This window comes from Saccopteryx leptura, chromosome 8 (genome assembly GCF_036850995.1).
Source record: "Saccopteryx leptura isolate mSacLep1 chromosome 8, mSacLep1_pri_phased_curated, whole genome shotgun sequence".
Classification (NCBI taxonomy): domain Eukaryota; kingdom Metazoa; phylum Chordata; class Mammalia; order Chiroptera; family Emballonuridae; genus Saccopteryx; species Saccopteryx leptura.
This window is the reverse complement of record NC_089510.1, coordinates 49,900,538-49,922,611: the sequence shown is the minus strand read 5'-3', so window position 1 is coordinate 49,922,611 and position 22,074 is coordinate 49,900,538. Positions and strand designations below refer to the sequence as shown.

General features: G+C 40.7%; 1 protein-coding gene and 1 pseudogene across 1 annotated transcript; both read right to left on the bottom strand.

The window, feature by feature from the left end:
* Positions 1-1,398: 1,398 nt before the first annotated feature.
* On the bottom strand, positions 1,399-2,292 carry LOC136379523 (translation machinery-associated protein 7-like; annotated as a pseudogene).
* A 5,036-nt stretch (positions 2,293-7,328) lies between these two features.
* NDUFB4 (NADH:ubiquinone oxidoreductase subunit B4) lies at positions 7,329-14,810 on the bottom strand. The gene is made up of 3 exons (XM_066347202.1): positions 14,589-14,810; positions 9,473-9,619; positions 7,329-7,445 (listed from the first exon to the last, which is right to left on the bottom strand). Exons 1-3 carry the CDS (start codon positions 14,766-14,768, stop codon positions 7,383-7,385), a joined length of 390 nt encoding a protein of 129 aa, XP_066203299.1. The 5' UTR covers positions 14,769-14,810; the 3' UTR covers positions 7,329-7,382.
* Between the last annotated feature and the right edge of the window lie 7,264 nt (positions 14,811-22,074).

Sequence of the window (22,074 nt, the reverse complement as noted above, 5' to 3'; positions counted from 1 at the left end):
GAATTTGGTGAGAATAATAAGGGAGATACTAGGTTTGAATCTAACATCTTCACTCTCACAACTCCCAAGAGACAAATCTGGTAATATTTGCTTTCCACAGAAAATGCTCCAAATATCTGCCCAATTTCTCTCCAAATTTACCCCTGTTAAAATGACTTTTCAAGTCATCTGTTTGTGTGATGGAAGGAGGTTGGCTGGCAATTGTCTCAGTTGTCCCAACAGTCTCATTTCTAATCACAAAGAGGTGACATGGGCCATCAGAGTAGTAGTTTTTAATCACATCCTGCACTCCTAATCCTCAAATTGGCTGGGTTTCTTTTTTCTTTTTTTTTACAGGGACAGAGAGAGAGTCAGAGAGGGATAGACAGGGACAGACAGACAGGAACGGAGAGAGATGAGAAGCATCAATCATCAGTTTTTTGTTGCGACACCTTAGTTGTTCATTGATTGATTTCTCATATGTGCCTTGACCATGGGCCATAAACAGACCGAGTAACCCCTTGCTTGAGCCAGCGACTTTAGATTCAAGCTGGTGAGCTTTTTTGCTCATGCAGATGAGCCCGCGCTCAAGCTGGTAACCTCGGGGTCTCGAACCTGGGTCCTCCGTATCCCAGTCCGACACTCTATCCACTGCGCCACCGCCTGGTCAGGTGTGAGTTTTTAAGACTTTTTTTTTTTTTTTTTAATTTTTTATTTATTCATTTTAGAGAGGAGAGGGAGAGAGAGAGAGAGGAGAGACAGAGAGAAAGAAGGGGGGAGGAGCTGGAAGCATCAACTCCCATATGTGCCTTGACCAGGCAAGCCCAGGGTTTCGAACCGGCGACCTCAGCATTTCCAGGTCGATGCTTTATCCACTGCGCCACCACAGGTCAGGCCTTGGTTGGGTTTCTTGATGAATTGCACAAGTCATTTCTCCTGTCCAAACCTTTCCAATAGAATTAGGCTGTGGGACTGGCAATTCTTTAAAGTTCCTTCCAGCTCTAATATTCTGTATACCTGTGAATGTACTAGAAAACCTAAAAGTGCAAGTGAGAGTCCCTGCTCTCGAGGGTGTTTTATATTAGATTAGATTAGATTAGATTAGATTAGATTAGATTAGATTATTTTCAAATGAGTTGGTTTAATTCTAGGTGGTATGGAATTTGGGATAGAACAAAGACTGAAGAACACACTTTGACAGGATTCTAGGCTGGGTTTACTCTGACTGCACAGCCAAGGTTGAAATTGCAGAACCAAAGAGATGAGCTACTGCATGATAATTATTATTTATTACAAAAGTTTATTCTTTAACATACAACAGGCTCCAAGACAACACTTCATTCTAGCTATAAGTGACAAGAGATGTTAAAAACAGGAATGCAATTAAGGATCGCCATTGTCCCAAGCACAAGGAACAGCTCACTTTTTGCCAGATTTCTTAATTCCACCTGTGGCCAGGGGGCCCTTCCCCTGGCCTTCACTTTAGCTCCTCGAGTTTCTTCTGCTCTTCTTCTGCGCCTGCTTAACTGTCTTATCTTGTCCATCTCGTTAGCCTATTTTTTGGACTGCTTCAGGGGCTTTTTCTTGACACCTTTGTGGTTTGGCCTACTTTATTTTTATTACAGTTTGCATTCAACACTATTTTATATTAGTTTTAGGTGTACAGCATAACAGATTGACATTTATATACTTTACCAAGTGTTGTCTCCAATAACTCAAGTGCCCACCTGGCACCATAGTTATTACAATATTGTTGACTATATTCCCTATGCTGTACTTTACAACTGCATGCCTAATTTGTAACTTACAATTAGTACTTCATAAAGCATTATCACTTAAACCCTCCAGGCTGAATTAGATATCCTTTTTTAGTACTGGACTCTCTATAGCACTGTTCTTTAACCCTTTCAAAAAATGGTTAAAGACATGTCCTCTCTCGGAGTCAGACTGCCCAGATTTAAGTTTTATCTCAGCCTTATTAGCTAGAGGACTTGAGCAAAATATTTAACCTCTCTAAACTCATCTGCATAATGGTAATTTTTAAGGTATGTTGGAAGGTATGTAAAGCTCTTACTTTAGTTTAGTGTCTGGAACACAAGTAAAAGCTTAATAAGGGGTGACTGCCATTATTGTTTCTCATTATTGTGAGTTCCTCCAAGTAGCTGTATCTTCTTCATATTAGTACTCTTGGGGCTTAGTAAATGACCAGGGCTCATTAAGTGATCAATGCAGAGTAGACCTAATGGCCAGTGTTCTACTAGAATTCTGTAGGACACAGGTACCTCTGCCCCAGGGCTCCAGGAAACCAGCCATCTCCGGTACTGGCAGACCAACAGCAGCTGATATTACTTGCTACCTGCATTGGTGTCTCCTCTAAAATGCCCTGATGGGACCAAATCACTTCCGTGCCTCCCCTTCTGCACAGCATGATTTGGGAAGAGCAGCTACCTATCCAACTTCTAGTAGATGGCTTCAGGGAAATTGACCACCCCTATCTCCATCTACCTTCACCCAAGCCACTCCATGTAAAACAATACTATTTTTCAATGCTGTCTCCCTCCATCTTATATAAAGTATGAATAAAACCCTCTTTAGAAAACTTTGTGTTTTCACTGATATGAAACATACTGTAAAGTAGAAAATATGCATAAATTTTGTGCAAATGTAGTTTCAAAAGAAATCTCCTACCGTCTTCTCCTACCCATGACAATGTATCATATTGCAGCCCCTAAGTCTCCTCTATTGATTTCTTGAGCAGACTCAGCCAGTTGCTTTCTTCTCCACCCCCAAGATTGTTCCAGCGCATAATCATTAAATAAGAGATGAATGATTTAAATGCAACTGGTGATGTAAGTAAAGAATTGACTCAACGCTGATAAGGTAATAATTTTTATGATTATGGGGGGCAATTAACTTGAACTTTAGTGCCAAGTTTGCTCTAGAAATTTAAGATGTTTCACCAGCCATCCATCTCCAGGGACATTCAAAGGTCAGATATCAGACTTTTAGCTTCACTTTAGTCCTTTAAATCCTGAAGCTTGGCAATGAGACTGATGCACATTGTATTTTCTTGCAATGATGGTGTCCAGTTGGGTGACACCGCTCAGTGTCTCTCAGGTCATAGTGGGCATCAGCAGAAGGAGTCTCCATCTCAGCTAGAGAAATGGCACTTAACAAAGCAGCCAGAGGGGAAACTATGGGAAGTATCAGAATCATAGTTATAGGTACAAATATGTCTACTAATAGAACACAATGACATTCTGTTTGTTCACACAAAAGTAGAAAGTGGCAGTGAAAGCTTTAAAATTAACTAATTTTAGCAAGAGACAGGAAATGAGAGAGATGAGAAGCATCAACTTGTAGTTGCAGCACTTTAGTTGTTCATTGATTGCTTCTCATGTGTGCATTGACCAGTGGACTCCAGTTGAGCCAGTGACCTCTTGCTCAAGCCAGTGACCTTTGGGCTCAAACCAGTGATGACGAGATTATATCGATGATCCCACACTCAAACCGGTCACCCCATGCTCAAGCTGCTGAGCCCAAGCTCAGGCCAGTAACCTCAAGGCTTTGAACCTGGGACCTCAGTATCTCAGGTTGGTGCTCTAGCTATTGCACCAGCACTGCTCAAGCTAGTTTTATGAATTTGAAAGTGCTACCCATATTTTAGTCATATATACATAATCAAGGCAGTTTTTTGTACAGAACTCTAATTTCCTTAAATACCCCTTAATGATCCTGCAGAGTGTAGAGATAATCAGTAGTCTGTATCTCCCCCAAAGTTATTAGAAGACTGTGAAAGGTGCCACCAGGAATGAGAAAACATGAAAAGAATTAGGACTGAACATGATGGAATTTCAATCAGAGCATGAATGTAATCTTTTTCTCCAGGATGGAGACATAATAAAGGGTAAAAACCATAGTACACAAACAAACCAGCCTGTTAGAGATGCAATTTTGTTTCAGAGAGGAGATGGGATATCATACAAGGATAAGAACTTAATAAGACTGGCTTCTCATGCATGTTCATAAAGGGAACTATTTGAAATAATATATTTAGACTTTCATGAAGCTTTCAACAAGTTCACATCCCAGAGTCATCCTGAAATTGGCAGGGGTGGCTTTGTTCTGCATTGAGGACTATCTCAAAAACTAAAAATGATTTCTGGCCTCAAGTCTTACACAGCCTACTGGTCATCCTCCAGCCTTTCTTGCCCCAAGATTATCCTCCAGGATCCAGAATGAACATCCAGGAATGCAAATCCAATCAGGTTACTCTTGCTTAATATCTTCCATTGCTCCCATTGCTGTCTGGATACTCTAAACTCCTTAACTGTGATTAAGACCTTTGTTGGACGCTCAGCATTTGAACCACTTCTTGTTTAAGAAGTCGTTACTTGCCTCACGCTAGAGTTGAATATGCCATGTGCTCGCCATTTCAGCTTCCCTTGCAGCTAGAACTCAGGCATATGAGCTAGGTTTGGCCAATCATATATCTCTGCACTCAGGAGCAAATATCAGGTAGGTAACAGAAACCTTGAGGAACTTTCCCCAGTGGCTGTGATTGTAACAAGCTTGATGAGTTCTTGGACTAACAGTGGCAGCATAATCAATGTGGGATCCTGTGCCCAGTGCCCAGAGCTAGCAGCACCAGTCAGACACACGGCAGCATTTAGTGCTCAGATGAGGTGGCAACTACTGTTCTCACTAGATCCCTTCTGAGTGTGATATGAGGCATTGTGATGATAAAAAAAGAATCTTTAAAAACTCAACAATTAAAGACACATTGCAATAATTCTTTTTTTTCATTTTTTTTAAATTTTATTTATTCATTTTTTAGAGAGGAGAGACAGAGAGGAGAGAGATACAGAGGGAGAGAAAGGGGAAGGAGCTGGAAGCATCATCTCCCATATGTGCCTTGACCAGGCAAGCCCAGGGTTTCGAACCGGCAACCTCAGCATTTCCAGGTCGACACTTTATCCACTGCGCCACCACAGGTCAGGCGCAATAATTCTTGATGTTAAAAAAAATGTTTTAAAATTTTTGACTATCCCTCTCTGGGCACTGCTTTCTTTCAAAAAGCTTAGGCACCAAAGATGTATTGTAAATGTTTTTACTATTATTAAGGTATGCTAAAATAACTCCCTATAAAAGAAGATTGGTATGATCAAGGACTGTATCTTTAATTTATCTTGTTTGTGCCTTAGAGTCATTAAGAAAAAAAAGACATATTACATTGGAAAAGTTGGGCAGTGGATTTGAGCAAGCAACCCAATAAATATAAATGAACCAAAATATATGAAAAAAAGTTAGACCTCAATAATAAATGCAATACAAATTAGTTTTCATCAATCAGGTTAAAAATTAATAGTAAATTCTCACTGAGATCTTAATGTGTGCTTCTGTTCTAAAAATTTTTTAAGAAATAACTCATTAAATAATGAGTTTAATATTATAATTAGTATATCCATTTTAAAGATAAGGAAACTGAGACACAGAAAATTTAAATACTTCCCAGCTCACTTAACTGGAGTCTGAGCAAGGATACAAAAGCAAGAAGAGGGTGGGGCTGAAAGTTCCAACCCTCTGAGCACAAGGCTGGCTCTCCTGGCAACCATCCCCATCCTTAGGTAGGGTCCTAATGTCACCTCCTTATCACAAAATGAAAGACACTTTTATCTCATCATTTAGGAAATCCCAAGGGTTTTAGAAAATCTGCAGAAACAGGGACAGAAAAATAAATACATATCTATTATAAATCACATTATCAGACTTCACTTTAATCTGAAGTCATAACTATCTCCTGATTATTTTGAGCTTCTTGTACCTGGGAGACAAAGAGGGGAAAGAAAGGTTTTCATATTGGCAGCACTAAGTGACCTTTATTACACGGAGCTGGGATTACTGCTACACAATGGGAAGCAAGGGACATGACTGGAACTTGGGATCCACTGGCACATTTTGGTGCTTCCATGTCGTGATAACTGTAGAGACAATTGTTCCAACAAAGGCCTGATGCTGCTAGTTTTGGCCTTTGGAAATGATGTTCCTGGTGATGGCACCAGACAAGCAATCTAGACTTGCTAAAGTGAGGGTCAAGAGAAGGGAAGTCTAGACCAGTGGTTCTCAACCTTTCTAATGCCGTGACCCCGCAATACAGTTCCTCATGTTGCGGTGACCCCAAACCAAAAAATAATTTTGGTGGCTACTTCATAACTGTAATTTTGCTAGTTATGATTCGGAATGTAAATACCTGATATGCATTATGTATTTTCCAAAGGCTTTAGGCGACCCCACTGGGGTCGCGACCTACAGGTTGAGAACCGCTGGTCTAGACAGTCTGGTGGGGTATCAGTTACAGCCCAGACCAGTTGCAACAGTGTGGACTGTTACTTGTTCCACTAACCATCCTGTACTGAGATTGTACCTACCCACCAATCTGAATGGCGTTAGATTGGACGTGTCATTCCTAAATGTTATAAATATGCCTTGAAAGTTAAAACCAACATATTAATGTCAGTCAGTCCTACAGAGCATGCTTGCCTCCTATGGCACTTGATTTTACTCTGCCTTTGTAAATGAAACTGTCACCAAACTGTTTCAAGACTGAACTATAAAGCATACTTTTATTTTATTGAACAATACTATCATTTCATCTTCATGGCCTAATGAGGTAGGCATTACTATCCTCATGCTATAGTGGAGGAATGCAAGCCTGGTATTCCAACTAAATTAGAACTAGGATTATAGTCCAGATCCGACCTTCAAAGCCCTTCCTAAACCACTTTACTTCAGTTCCCCAACACCATCTCCACCTTCCATTTCTGCACCCCACAGCAGCCCCCAGTCCAGCCATACCCAACACACCTTGCCCTCTCGTGCTCCTGTTTCGCTCGGTCAACCCCTTCAACCCCAGCACCTTTACCCAATGCCATCTCCCCAGCACGGCTGCCCCGCCAGCTGGCCAACAGCACTCTCCTGACTCTGTATCTCCTTTTCACCACACTGTTGTGACTGGTCTGCTGCGTTTCCCACTGGGGCTGAAGCCAGACCAGAGCTTTGGTATTAAGTAGTACCAGACATGTAATAAGCACTGAGATGATAATTGTTGAATAAGCAGTTGTCAGAGTACGTACTCCTTAAGCACAGGGCCTATGTCTGTCTAACCGTTGTATTCCCTGCCCACAGCACAATGTCTGGCTCATAGCAGGAATGCATTTGTTGAATGGTGAAATGAATAAACATGGACTTGTTTCTTCCTTGAACGGTGACCTCTCACAAAGTAGGGATTCTACAATGTCTGGCAAATATTTGTTGAAGCAAGGTGTAGTTAATAAAGAGAAACTACTAAATGAGTAATAGAAGATTTATTTAAACAATAATACATATAGTCATCATTGCCACACTTAATATGAGATATTAAATGTTCGATCCACTTTTCCTTCCTGGATAAGTTTTTCTTTTCTATCCTGAATAAAAAGAGAAAAAAAATATTAAAAACAATGTATTTTGATACAATCCATGATATAACTCTAAAAATAGGAATGAAACACTCCGAACCGAAGTCTAACCCCCCACCGTTTAAACCAGGGGTCTCAAACTCGCGGCCCGCCGAACAATTTTGTGCAGCCCGCAGACTAATCCACGAAGTTCAAAATATTTTGGATAAAATTAAGTAAGCCTAGGGGCCTACTTGTATTTTTCATTTCTCTAGCATCCTAGCTAGATATTAGCTTAGTTAACAGCAGTTGTGATGCGAACTACAGTTTCTGGTCGTTTTGTGACACTGAGTAAACTGCATGTACAATTGTGCTTGTTGTACTGATTTTTTTTTGTTTTCAACTGCAGTGAGAAAAGTGTTGCGTAACAGTTGCCTTTTGTAGACCTAGTGCGGCCCGCCGAACGGCTGTGATCTTGCTCTGCGGCCCACATGCTGAGTTGAGTTTGAGACCCCTGGTTTAAACCTATGGAGTATGAGTAAGGAAGTAGCAGTCTGAAAAAATAAAGGAACAGTAAGAAACTACTGCTATTGAAAAATACCTTACCCACATTTTCGTAAGTAAAACTGTATTATCTCACTTGAAAGCAAAATACAAACACCTTCTGGATAAGTGTGGTCTACCTTCCCATTAAGCAATATTTATCAGATAATCAAAATACATCAACTGTAACGGGTAAACGTATTCGCTGGTTTAAGGCAGAGCTAGACAGGTGGGCTCCAGTCTAGAGGGTAATCTGAGGCCTGGATGCTGGGGCTGGGGGTCCCGTCCCAAAGTGCTCTACTGTCAGGGAGAAACCTGCTTTCTCTGCAGCCACACACCCGGCCTCTGACAGCTGGGATTCCCAGCTGACTGCTCCTGCTTTTCTGTTGTTAGGGTATTAATATGTGTAACATTAATTTGCTAAATGTGAGCAATATAATTAGAATTCGTACAAATAGGAAACACACTAAATGATGGATGTATTTTGTAAGTATGCTGCTCACAAAAACTAGAGGGTATTTCATATGAAGCTATACACTATCCCCTAAATTTTTGTGAGCAGTATACTTAACCCAATAAACATTTCTTTTTAAGAGAACGGAACTAAGAAAACTAATAAATACAAAAATTTGCAAAGATAGTATCTTAAGGTTAATCAGGATAAGAAAGTTTGACTTCTGCACAGCCAATAAGAAAAAAGAAATTAATTTTTTAAGTTATTTTTGTCTCTTCTTGTTCAGCAGTCACAGTATAATTTCCTTACATTATCTAAAATACACCAGGGAAACTTTTTCATGAGCTAAATTCAAATCTTAGAAATTTAAACTAATTTATTACTTTAAATTCTAGAGCAACTGTTAAACTTGAAAGACCCATAGACTATAGTGATTTTTTTTTTTTAAAAAAGCGTATTTCTATGAGTTGAGGTTATAAAGAAATAAAACCAGGCCCTGGCCAGTTGGCTCAGCGGTAGAGCGTCGGCCTGGCATCCGGGGGACCCGGGTTCGACTCCCGCCCAGGGCACATAGGAGAAGCGCCCATTTGCTTCTCCACCCCCCCCTCCTTCCTCTCTGTCTCTCTCTTCCCCTCCCGCAGCCAAGGCTCCATTGGAGCAAAGATGGCCCGGGCGCTGGGGACGGCTCCTTGGCCTCTGCCCAGGCGCTAGCGTGGCTCTGGTCGCAGCGGAGCGACGCCCCGGAGGGGCAGAGCGTGGCCCCTGGTGGGCGTGCAGGGTGGATCCCGGTCGGGCGCATGCGGGAGTCTGTCTGACTGTCTCTCCCCGTTTCCAGCTTCAGAAAAATACAAAAAAAAAAACAAAAACAAAAAAACCAAATCTATAACTCCAATTATGTTTCAGCTCTTGCTGGAAAGGAGAAATGATAAAAGAGAGAAAGTGAAAGAAAAGTAGAGGGCTAGACGGAAGCACACCAGCGGCTATCATCCAGAGAAAGAGCCGACGTCGGCACAGGGCGGATCTACCGCGCAAACACTAAACCTCGCGTCCTGATACTTACCCTGTCAGTTTTAAAAACATAATACCAGAAGAAGAGGGGCCCAATTCCAACCACAGCTCCTAAGAGTGAGGTCTTGGGAGTGGGTCTAAAATTGGGAAAGACATTTGCTGATCTTGCGTAGGTCCAACGAGCCAATGCAGGATCTTCCTAGAATTAAAAACAAAAAGCTATAGCCTGACGTGTGGTGGCACAGTGGATAAAGCATTGACCTAGAACACTGAGGTTGCCGGTTGGAAACCCTGGGCTTGCCTGGTCAAGGCACATACAAGAAGCAATTACTGTGAGTTGATGCTTCCACCTTTCTCCCTCTCTCCTCTCTAAAAATCAATAAATAAAATCTTTTTTTTAAATTAAAAAATAAAAAATTTTTAAAATAAAAACAAAGAGTTACAGGAACAATCGCATCAGGACTTTTGTGGAGGAGCACGGGAGATGCCTTCCTTTTGAATATTCCTAAGCAGCTTTAGGGAGTATCTTTCATCTCCAGTATTTGCTGAATAATTCTCAAATGATCCTTCTCAAGTCCTTTAGAATTTAAAAGACTCTTTAACATCCCTGAGCTTTCTACTTATTGAGATTAAGAATCCGAATCTTTTTAAAGCTGTTAAATAAACCACTTTTTCCCTTTGATCATTTTATCTATTCTTTTCTAAATTGTTTTAGCTTTACTGTCTTTCCTGAAGTGTGAGCAACAGAACCAGACAGTATTCCTCATGAAGACCAACAGATTTCATATGCTCTGTACTTTGTACTTTGCTTCCAGACCCTTTCTAATGTTCTTTGTAGCCAGGTCTTTTCAGGCTACAAATAAGCTGCAGGAAAGTGAAGACTGAGGTAAGCTAACTATGAACTTGAAGTTTTTAAAGCTGATTTGGGTGATATTTTAAGAGCAAAATATTACATTTTACACTATTAAGACAGTTTTGTGGAAAGGATAAAGCTGTTCATGGATGGACCTAGAGAGCATTATGCTAAGTGAAATAAGCCAGTCAAAGATAGACAAGTGTCATATGATTTCACTCATATATGGGATCTAATGAACAAAACAAACGAACAATCAAAAAGAGAGATAGACTTGCCTGACCAGGTGGTGGCACAGTGGATAGAGCATCAACTTGGGATTCTGAGGACCCAGGATCCCTGGCTCATCCTGCTTGAGCGTGGGGTCACTGGCTTGAGTGTGGGATCATAGACATGACCCCATGGTCGCTGGCTTGAACCAAGGTCACTGGCTTGCAGCCCAAGGTCACTGGCTTGAGCAAGGGGTCACTGGCTCAGCTGTAGACCCCCAGTCAAGGCACATATGAGAAAGCAATCAGTGAACAACTAAGGTGCTGCAAAAAATTGATGCTTCTCATGTCTCTCCTTGTCTCTCTGTCACTATCTTTCCCTCTCTCTGTCTTTCTCTGTCTCTCTCGCTAAAAAATAAAAGAGACAGACTCATATAGAGATCAGGCTGACCACTCTCAGTTGGGTGAGGGGTGCTAGGTGAGGGGGGTGGAGGGATTGAGAAAAAGAAAGGAGAAAAAATTCATGGAGTATAGTGATTGCTGGGGTGGGAGGGGAGAGATAGAGGGTGTAAGTGCAATAACTGGTGATGGAGGAAGACTGGAGGGGTTACACAGTACGGTTTACAGAGATGTAGAATTAGGCACTTGAAATATGTGTAATTATGTTAGCCAGTGTCACCCAATAAATTCAATTAAAAAGAAAAGAAAGAACAAGGCTGTTGTTAAAGAAAATTCATCATTTATCTTGGTTAAGAAAAAAATTGTCCATTTCATATATTTATACTAGAGTAACTATGTAAGATTAACAAATGTACCCCAAATACATAATTAAATTTAAGTAGCTAAATCTCCAAATGATTTTACAAAATTATTTGCTCCAATTAACCAATGGGTAAAAATAAGCAAATGAAATCAGCATTAAAATTTTAAACTGTCAGGAGAACATTCAAGGTCTAACCAATAACGAAGTCATGATTGGTAGAACCAAATTACTTAAACTGAATCTTTCACAGTAACATTTTAAACCAAACTGTTTGCAGAAAAAGCAAAGGTGAAGACACAAGATATAGATTTAAGGAACGAATTCTTTTATCTATCTCTTCTGTTATTCATGTATTTGAATGACTCTCCCATAAATTCTCACATTGCCAATCACCTCTCTACACTTTGATATCAGACATATGTCTTCTAGAAACATTTCATTTCAGAAAAATATCAATAGCCTCATGACCACCGTCCAGTGAGGCCAGTACTGCTGTAAAGAGAGGTTCCAAACCACATGCCATGGGGACAGTTCTTCCCTGACACCACTCCATTTCTGCACTGCTGGCAGCAGGTGCCATGGTAAACACTTCTTCCTGAAATCATGGCTTCCAGGGCACACACAGGCTTGGTTTTCCTCCTCTCTGGCCATTCCCTCTTAGTCTCTTTTGCTCTCTTTTTCCTTACTCATCAACCTCTTAATATTGAACCTTGGATTCTGCTGGTCTTTCCTATCTATGTACATTCCCTGGTCATCCCTTGGAGATCTCCTCCAGTCACACGGCTTTCAATATCCATCTATAGGCTGAGACTCCCAAAATTATGCCTCTACCCTAAACTCCTGACAAAATATCCAACTACGACCTAGCCTATGGTGGGGCAGTGGATAAAATGTTAACCTAGAACGCTGACGTCACTGGTTTGAAACCCTAGGCTTGCTCAGTCAAGGCACATATCAAAAGCAACTACTATGAGTCGATGCTTCCTACTCCTTCCCCATTGCCTTTCTTTCTTTCTCTCTTTCTCTCTCTCCTCTCTCTAAAAATCAATAAATAAAATCTTAAAAAAAAAAAAAAGTCAACCTTCCGCTCAACAATGACATGTTGTCTAATAGGCATATCAAATGTGATGCATCTCAAACTGATTTCCCAATATTCCACTCAACCGCCATCCCTGCTCCTCTCATTCGCTCTATCATTTCAAAAAAGCAAGTTCATTCTTCTGATTGCTTAGGTCAAAAACCTTGAGTCACTTTGACCACTCTTCTTCTCTGATTTGCCAACTGGATTGGCAAATTGTGCTCTCGTCCCAGGTATCTTCCTACTCTGCCCTCACCTTTCTCCGTGTTAGCCACAATGATCTCGTCAGTATTTTTGCAATTAACTGGGCACTGCCCTAAGTACGCTTGCACTTGATGTCCCCCTGCCTGAAATGCTACTTTTACTTTCCCAGCTCCCTCACCTCACTTCTTTCAGATCTTCACTCAAATGTCAACTTTTCTATCAAGGCTTTCCCTGGGCCTCTCTAAAATTGCAGCTGCTCTCTCTTCCTACTATATACACACACTCCTAATTCCCCTCCTTGTTTTATTTCTCTTCTTACCATGTATCACTATCTAACTTGCTAAATGAAAACTTTCTAAAATTACCACTTGTTTCCCCCACTAGAAAGAAAGCTCTCTAAGAATAGGGGTCTCTGCCTGCTTTTTTCCTTCACTATGACTGCAACATCTAAAAGAGGACTTGGCCTATAATAGACCCTGAGCAATTATTTATTCACTGAATTAATCATCCTTAAAGGTCAGGCAAGTAATTTCCATGTATTGACCAATATATGATTAAGTGTGCAACACTCATTTAATGAACAGAACAACCAATGAGGCAGGTCTTATAATATATACCACCTCTGTTCTACATGACAGAACTGAAATTGCCCTAGGTCACAGAAGAGGAAAAGGGAAACTCTGGCGTTTTAAACCTCAATTCTGTCTGGCTCAAGGCCTTATTTTTTTTTATTACATCATACTATCTGACACAGAAAACCTAATTGTGTGAGTACATATATAATAAATGTCTCCCTATATACCTCCTTCCCAAATAAACAAGGTCCTGGCAGAAGATGGTACAGCCAACGAGTTAAGCAGATGCTTTGGGTTATATAGACCAAAGCTCAAATTCTGCTGTATCACTCTATGAACTACTCTTCCCTCCCATTTTGTCTTCTCATCTGTAAAATGGGACAGTAAGAGAGCTTAACTCTCTAAATAGTTGTATTTGAATAATATTCAGGGGGAAAAAAAATTCAGATAGTGCCTGGGGCATTGTAAATTTCCTTTAATTCTCACTTCTAAAAATTCCCACAGAGTATCAATGCAACTGTTAGGAAAAGTATTTTAAAGAAATTTTAAGCAGCCTGGTACAGCAAATTATTGAAAAGGACACTTGTTACATAACAGTAACGATCTGTCAGTTTGCTGGGCATATATCATGTACCAGGAATTTTACAAAGACTCATTTTTACCTATCGATTCTATAAAGAAGATAATACCATTCTCATATATAAAGATCAGAAAAGAAAGGTTCAGAGGGGTTAGGCAAATTGCCCAAGGTCATATGCAGTGTGGGGCAAAAGTCAGTTTCAGTTGTTCCTATGGAAAATATTAATAAACAATAATACAAGAATAAACTCTTGCGTTTCGCCTACTTTCAACTGCAAATCTACTCTTGCCCTACCCTGTAGTTTGCTAGTATGTAGCGCTTTGGAGTTTGCCTCCAAAGCCCAAAGTTTCAGCAAACTGCAGGGTCTTTGGGTCTTTAAAAATATAAAGTGAAGAATCACTATATTCCTATCAGGAGACAGCAGCATTGTTATGAACTATGAAGTGAAAGGTGCAAACAGCTTTAAAAACACACACACACACATTTTTGAACACTCATTACAAGCCCAGCACTGTACTGGATGGTCACGTGTCTTATTTCATTTAAATCTCACAAGACAGGAAGTGCTGTATTAACCCCATTTTTCAGATAGGAAAACCGAGGGTAAGCAGCAGAGTTGAAAAACTTTCTCAAGTTCACCCAGGCAGGAAGCGATGCAGCCAGGACTCAAAACCAAGCAGGTGCGAGTCCAGAAACCCGTTCTCTTGACCACCAAACTACCTGCTCAAGGTCAAAGGGCTAGTGAGTTGGCCTGCTCTCTGAGCCTGGACGACGGCCAATGCCTAAGCACTGATCGGGAAGGTGGCCGCCCGCTGCGGGGTCCCGGGTGGCCAGTCTGGGCAGCCCAGCCTGAGCAGACCGTGGAAACTCTGACCCTTGACTCCCTCCCACCCGACCCCCACTCACAATGAGCGTTCGGCGGCTGGGGTCATTGTACTGAAGCAGGTACTCCCTTTTAAGCCTAGATCTTATGGCCAACCGCTCGGCTTGCGCCTTACGGGTTTCCGGAGATATGTCGTATTCAGCTGGGTCGAGGGTAGAGGGCAAGGTGGCCAGCCGAGAAGGCTTGTACTCGGAGGGCGCCATTTTGACAGCCTGCGCACAAATGCGCCTGCGCGGCACATACCACACGCCCCGCCCTCTTCAAGCTGACTTTAATCCTGAAGAAGTGCGCGTGCGCATTAGCGAGAGGTTGGAAATGGAGTTTAGCTAGGCGTTCAGCTTCTTCCCTCACTCTCATGGCCCTCGGATAGCGATCTGCGCAAGCCTACCGTATCCCTTAACTCTATCGCTTCTTGTTTCTTTCTGTACTGGCCTGACAACCTGTTTTGTAAGGTGACCAACTTTTTTACAATGAAGAGGAGGACAAAAATAAATTGAAGACAGCAATATTGTAAATAAAAGAAACATTTTATTCATTGCAACAATAATACACTATAATATGATAAATACATAATAAAAACATTTGTAATATTTTATATTGTAATTATGCTTACATGCCATTATTATTAATTTTTAATAATAATTATAAGAAAAAAGTACTCGTTTAGATACAAATACGTCACATCACATGCAATCGACTCTGCAGCGGTCAAATACAGACATTTACAGATCAGTCTTCCAATATCAAAAAGGAGGACATGTAGGAGGACACTTTTCGAGAAAGGACAGAACTTACAAAAGAAGGACTGTCCTCCCTAAACAGAGACGATTGGTCACCTTACTTGTGAAGTTGAGCTGTGTGGGACTGGCAGAAACAGGAAATGGAACTGGTTGTGAAGTCCTGTTTCCGTGTGAATCTAACCAAGCTGTGTGATCTCGGACAAGTCACTTAAAGTTCTGAATATGCTTGTCTACATCTGGGAGATAAAGACTTCTAGTTTGTCCACCTAGCAAAATTGTGTGAGGATTAAATGAAATCATGAATAGATGCCAAAGTGCTTTGCAAAATTTAATTCCCTAGCCAAGAAAAAGAGAATAAGCTTTTCTGTGCATTGCCACATTAGATCCATATATAACCTAACTAGAAGAGTATTCTTCATAGGCACGAAATAATGTTTAGTAAGAGAATGATGTTATAAGAGAAGTGTTGCTTGCCTGACCATAGTAGGTCAAACAAAAATTGAGTAAAGGTCGCAAAGAAGCTAGGTTGGGTAAAATACTAAAACCTCTTACCTAAAATCCTTAGCACTCTATAGGTGCTAAGAATGAAAAACATCCTTAGAGATATGAAAATATGAATAGGGACATTGTGTCTTACTGTGAAAGATGATTTAAGGAGAAAAGGAAAATGAAACCTTCACTATCCCTATTGCCTTTCTCCTTCCCCTGCTATTCAAGGAAAAGAACAACTTCAATTTGCATGGCAGGGTCTTTGCATACCAGTCAGATACTTCTCAAGGGAAAACATGTAAACAGTTATTTCCATAACTCAGGCAAGGAAAAGTAGATCAAAAGAGAGCTTCAGTTTGGATGAATTGTCTGGGGACATGCAAGGATGTTGGGGAAATGGTTGCTAAGTAGAGAAGGGACTTAGAAAGTGTTGGCACTTGAAATGATGAGGAGCAGCACTGCTGTCAAATTTATTCCACATTTTAATACTGTTTTAAAATATTTATTAAGTACCCACAACTTGAAGCATGCTGCACACTAGTCAGTCAATTTTCAAGGCTCAGTGTGGGGAAACAGAAGAAATGAGGGATGTGATGTTTGTCTTTGAGGAGCTGACAGGCAATACAGAAATAACAGACAGAATATAATAATAGTTGCAAGGCAGTTTAATGTCCAAATGAACAAATGAATAGAGAGCAAAATGGGCTCCAGAGAATGCAGGCTGAGGGAATGTAGAAAAAAGACATTTGAGACAAATCATACTCAATTTTAAAGGAGAGAAAAAAGTCCTTCTGTTATTTTCAAGGTGCTTTAAAATAATTAAGTAAATAAAACAAAATGGAAAGCAGTGGCAGGTTGTAAATTATAAAAATTCTAAGGACGGCCTTGGCCGGATGGCTCAGTGGTAGAGTGTCCGCCTGGCGTGCGGAAGTCCCGGGTTAATTCTCGGCCAGGGCACACAGGAGAGGCGCCCATCTGCTTCTCCACCCCTCCCCCTCTCCTTCCTCTCTGTCTCTCTCTTCCCCTCCCGCAGCTGAAGCTCCATTGGAGCAAAGATGGCCCGGGCACTGGGGATGGCTCCTTGGCCTCTGCCCCAGGCGCTAGAGTGGTTCTGGTCGCGACAGAGCTACGCCCAGGAGGGGCAGAGCATCGTCCCATGGTGGGCAGAGCGTCGCCCCCTGGTGGGCGTGCCGGGTGGATCCCGGTCGGGCGCATGAGGGAGTCTATCTGACTGCCTCCACGTTTCCAGCTTCAGAAAAATACAAAAAAAATAAAAAATAGCCCTGGCCGGTTGGCTCAGCGGTAGAGCGTCGGCCTAGCGTGCGGAGGACCCGGGTTCGATTCCCGGTTAGGGCACATAGGAGAAGCGCCCATTTGCTTCTCCACCCCTCCGCCGCGCCTTCCTCTCTGTCTCTCTCTTCCCCTCCCGCAGCTGAGGCTCCATTGGAGCAAAGATGGCCCGGGCGCTGGGGATGGCTCTGTGGCCTCTGCCCCAGGCGCTAGAGTGGCTCTGGTCGCAACATGGCCACGCCCAGGATGGGCAGAGCATCGCCCCCTGGTGGGCAGAGCGTTGCCCCATGGTGGGCGTGCCGGGTGGATCCCGGTCGGGCGCATGCGGGAGTCTGTCTGACTGTCTCTCCCTGTTTCCAGCTTCAGAAAAATGAAAAAAATAAAAATAAAAATAAAATAAAATAAAATAAATAAAAAAATAAAAAAAAAATCTAAGGACTCCCTTGATAAGCCTGACCAGGCAGTAGTGCGATGGATAGAGCATGGGCCTGGGATGCTGAGGACCAATGTTTGAAACTCCAAGGTCGCCAGCTTGAGTGTGGACTCACCAACTTGAGTGTGGGGTCTTTGGCATGTGCATGAGATCATAGACATGACCCCATGGTGGCTGGCTTGAGCCCAAGGTCTCTGGCTTGAGCAAGGGTCACTGCTCAGCTGGAGCCTCCCAGTCAAGGCACATATGAGAAAGCAATCAACAAACAAGTTAAGGTGCTGCTACTACAAGCCGATGTTTCTCATCTCTCTCCCTTCCTGTCTGTCTGTCCCTGTGTGTCTGTCTGTCCCTCTTGCTAAAAAAAAAAAAAAAAAAAAAAAAAAAAAAAAAAAAAAGGACTACATTGATAAAATTTGATAAAATTTCAAAACTGATCTAGGATGAAGGGCATGTAAAAAAGAATGAAAGAAAAAAGAAAGGAGTACAATAAGGATAAGCCAACTGACAAAGTTAAAAAGGACTTTTAAGGTTTAGATGGAGAGAGGGAGCCAGAGAAAATCATCATTTTGCTTTAAGCTATAAGGTGGTTTTTCTCATGTTTGCTAAATTATCATATGGATCCCATAGGATAGTTGTTACAAATATGGAGTCCTAGGTTCTTTTTTGTTCTTGGAGATTCAGAATTGGTCTGGTGAGGGGAACCCAGGAACTGGTAATTTTTTTACAATTTCCTGAGGGGATTTTCACAACATTGCGTGTTTGGGAAATATAGAGATGAGTACAAGAGGTTTTCTTTCCCATTTCCTTTTCCCAGAAAAGTCCCTCTAGAGTGAATCTATTGAAGATGGAGACCTGGATTCCAGAATGAAAGTAAAAGACTTGATTGGGACTTTATCTTGAAATAAGGCAACCAAAAAATTATGAAAATGAATTTATCTTATATTTAACACATTTTAGGTTACAATTACAACTGTGTGCTAATTCTGAGAGGTCAAGTGTTAATTTGTGGGGACTTGATTCATATATAGCTCATTATACTACTTTGCTTTTGATTTTTGCAGTAAGGTCATATTTCCATAGGTTTTGAAGGGCTTGATCCAGTTTTCCCAAAGCCCTCTCTTAATCCTTTAAAACTACATTATTTCCTTTAAAAGCATTGATGTAATTATCATTCTTACTAATTTTCTTTCCTTTTTTTTATTTGTTACCTGGTCTGACTCTGTGCGATCCTCCTTTATTAGTGACTTTGCATGTGGATCTAGCAGTTCACCAACATTTCTCTCATCAATTTCATGAACTTCCACATCCTGTGAAAGATATCAATATATTTCTATTGTATTTGAGGGCTGGATATTTCCAAATAGATGTCCAGGACTTGGATAAGAGTGGGTATAGGCACTAGTGTTTGTAGATGGAACAGTTTAAGTGGGTAGCAATTTCACAAGTACATCAACGAATATTTCAGGTATTGAAGACTCTTCTATAAGAAATCTCCTAATAGAATTTATCAGAATTTATTGGGACATGAGTTACAAACACCGGATACATTTAGTAGCATTTGGCTGGAAGAGGTGGGTTATATTGGAGGAGAGAAGTGCAGATGTGTAGGGCTGGTCAAGCTTTGTGAGTAGGGCAGGGTTTCAGGGAACAGAAGATGGACAAGTGAATAAAGAAGCTCTAAGAAGCAGATAAGTTCCAGTTTGCAACAATATGAAGACATTTCTTCTCTTACTTAGCTAGGGGTCATAGGTATATTTGTGAATAAACTCCTAAATTTGGATTGAGAAAATGTCAATTACCAAAATGGGTACACAGCTATTATCAGATTAAGAAAATTCCCTATATTCCTTGCCAAAAGGTTTTTTTAATCATGAATGAGTGATAATTGATCAAATTCTATTTTACATTTTTGATCTACTGTCATATGTTTTTTTCTTTGCTAATCTGTTGAAAAAAAAAGATGGAAAACTTTGATAAGTTGTTCTGATGTGGAGTAGTATTGCATTCTAGAATTAACTCTACTTCATGGTCACAGTGTATTTTCCAGTGTATTGATGAATTAAGTTTATTAACATTTTATTTAAAATTTTATGTTATGTTTATAAGTGGATAGACTATAATTTTTTTCTTATTTTGTTTTTTCTTATTTAAAGGTATTTGGGTAATACCTTTACATGAAATGAGTAGAATAGATTTTCTTCTTAAAAAAAAACCTCTCTAAAACAGTTAGTAGAAGACAGGGACTATATTCCTTAAAAGTTAGGTAAATTATCTTATAAAACAGGCTAGGTCTTCCATCATTTGTCAGGGGAGATTTTTGGCTATCAATTCAATTTTTGTGACAGTTCAGATTTTCTATTTCTTCTGGAATCAATTTTGGTAATTTACATTTTCTAAAACACATTGTTTTCATTTATTGCCATAGAGTTTCTAATCTTATTTTACGATTTTTCTCTATCGCCACTATCTTTATAATGATGATCTTTTTTTTTTTTGTATCCAAAACTATTTATTTATTGTTTCACTTTTTCTTCATTCTGCTAGAGTTCTGTCTACTTTGTTTTTTCAGAGAACCCATTTTTGTTCTGTCAGTCATCTCTAATCAATAATTTTTCCTCTTATACTTATTATTTCTATTTTTCTTGAGATTACTGTAATGTTCTTTTCTTTCGCTTTTTTTTTTTTTTTTTGTATTTTTCTGAAGCTGGAAACGGGGAGAGACAGACAGACTCCCACATGCGCCCGACCGGGATCCACCTGGCACGCCCACCAGGGGGCGACACTCTGCCCACCATGGGACGATGCTCTGCCCCTCCGGGGCATCGCTCTGCCGAGACCAGAGCCACTCCAGCGCCTGGGGCAGAGGCCAAGGAGCCATCCCCAGTGCCCGGGCCATCTTTGCTCCAATGGAGCCTCGCTGCGGGAGGGGAAGAGAGAGACAGAGAGGAAGGAGAGGGGGAGGGGTGGAGAAGCCTTTGGGCGCTTCTCCTGTGTGCCCTGGCTGGGAATCAAACCCGGGACTCCTGCACACCAGGCCGACGCTCTACCACTGAGCCAACCGGCCAGGGTTCTTTCGCTTCTTAAGCAGAATGTTTATTCTATTGATTTTTGTTTTTGCTTTATAATTTTTTATGAATATAATTTTGCATATTTCACTTTAGCTACATCTCCACAACTTTTTATTAGTATCATTATCATGTAGTTCTGACTATTTCATAATTTTCATTGTTTTGTTTTTTTTCCTAACTTATGAGTTTAGTAATGAATTTTTTGGTCCAAGCCAATTAGCTCAGTGGTAGAGCATTGGCCCAGTGGAAGTCTGGAGTTCAATTCCTATCAGAGCACACAGGAGAAGCAACCATCTGCTTCTCCACTGCCCCCCCATCTCTCTCTCTCTCTCTCTCTCTCTCTCTCTTTTCCCCTCCTGTGGCCATGGCTTGAATGATGCGAGCAAAGTTATCCCCAGGCACTGAGGATGGCTCCATGGCCTCTCCTTGGGCACTAAAATAGCTCAGTTGCTAAGCAATGGAGCCATGGCCCCAGATGGGCCCAATAGGAGGAGGCTTGCCAGGTGGATCCCAGTCCGGGTACATGCAGGAATCTGTCTCTGTCTCTCTGCCTCTCAATTAATTAAAAAAAAAATTAATAACAAAGAAATCAATTTTTCACTTTCCAAGAGATTTTGTTTTGTCTCTCTTTTTACTGTTACTATAATTGTATTATTGTCAAAGAACTTTGTATTTTCAATATAGAGGTGTATTATATAATATCCTAATGCCATTGCGTATTGTTAATTCCTCCTTGAGCAACATTAGAATACACAGGATGAATTGAAGTTGATATGGAAACACTTTAATGCCCATTTAACTGTGAATTGTTTTTACTGTAAAGACAAAGCAACTCACCCATAATGGTTGATTCACTTCATCTATTTAGTGTGCTGTATACAAACCAACCAGGCCAAAAAAACCCAAAAAAGATTTCTGCTTGAAATACTCAGTACACTTGGAAACACATCTGTCATGTAGATGTATCCAAAAGCTTATGAATATTACATTTTGCATTCCTCTTCTTCAAAGACAGTTTTTTCCATCTTAGTCTTATCATAGATCTTATAACTAAAGTCACTTACATAAGCATATATTTGTACTTGAAAGGAACAATAAGTATCCTACAAAGTGTAAAGTGACATTTTCTTGCAAATTGTCCATTTAACATAAAATTAATCCTCTTAGCTGAGGCTATGTCATGCTTTTTTTGTGAGGGATAAAATATTGCCTTATCATCATCTTTTATTTGGGAGAGCAATAGCCTCCTAGCTGGTGTTCTTACATATATTCACACTTGGCATATTCCTGTTTTTTTCCATACAGCAGTCAGTCAGAGTAACCTTTTAAAATATATGTTATCCTAGCACCACTAATTAAACCCATACATAACTTTAAGACCCTATGAGGTCTGCTTCCTGCTTCTTTATTTTTTATTAATTGATTTTATTTGGGTACAAGTTCAGGTGTACAACTCAATAAAACATCATCGATAAAACATCATCTAGAC

Bases quoted from the DNA above. Each gene is read 5' to 3' on its own strand.
- NDUFB4 (XM_066347202.1), bottom strand. From the start codon at position 14,768: ATGGCGCCCTCCGAGTACAAGCCTTCTCGGCTGGCCACCTTGCCCTCT. The intron at 9,620-14,588 runs GTGAGTGGGGGT...TTTTAATTCTAG, and splicing joins CCAGCCGCCGAACGCTCATT to GAAGATCCTGCATTGGCTCG. The intron at 7,446-9,472 runs GTAAGTATCAGG...CTTTTTATTCAG, and splicing joins ATGTTTTTAAAACTGACAGG to GATAGAAAAGAAAAACTTAT.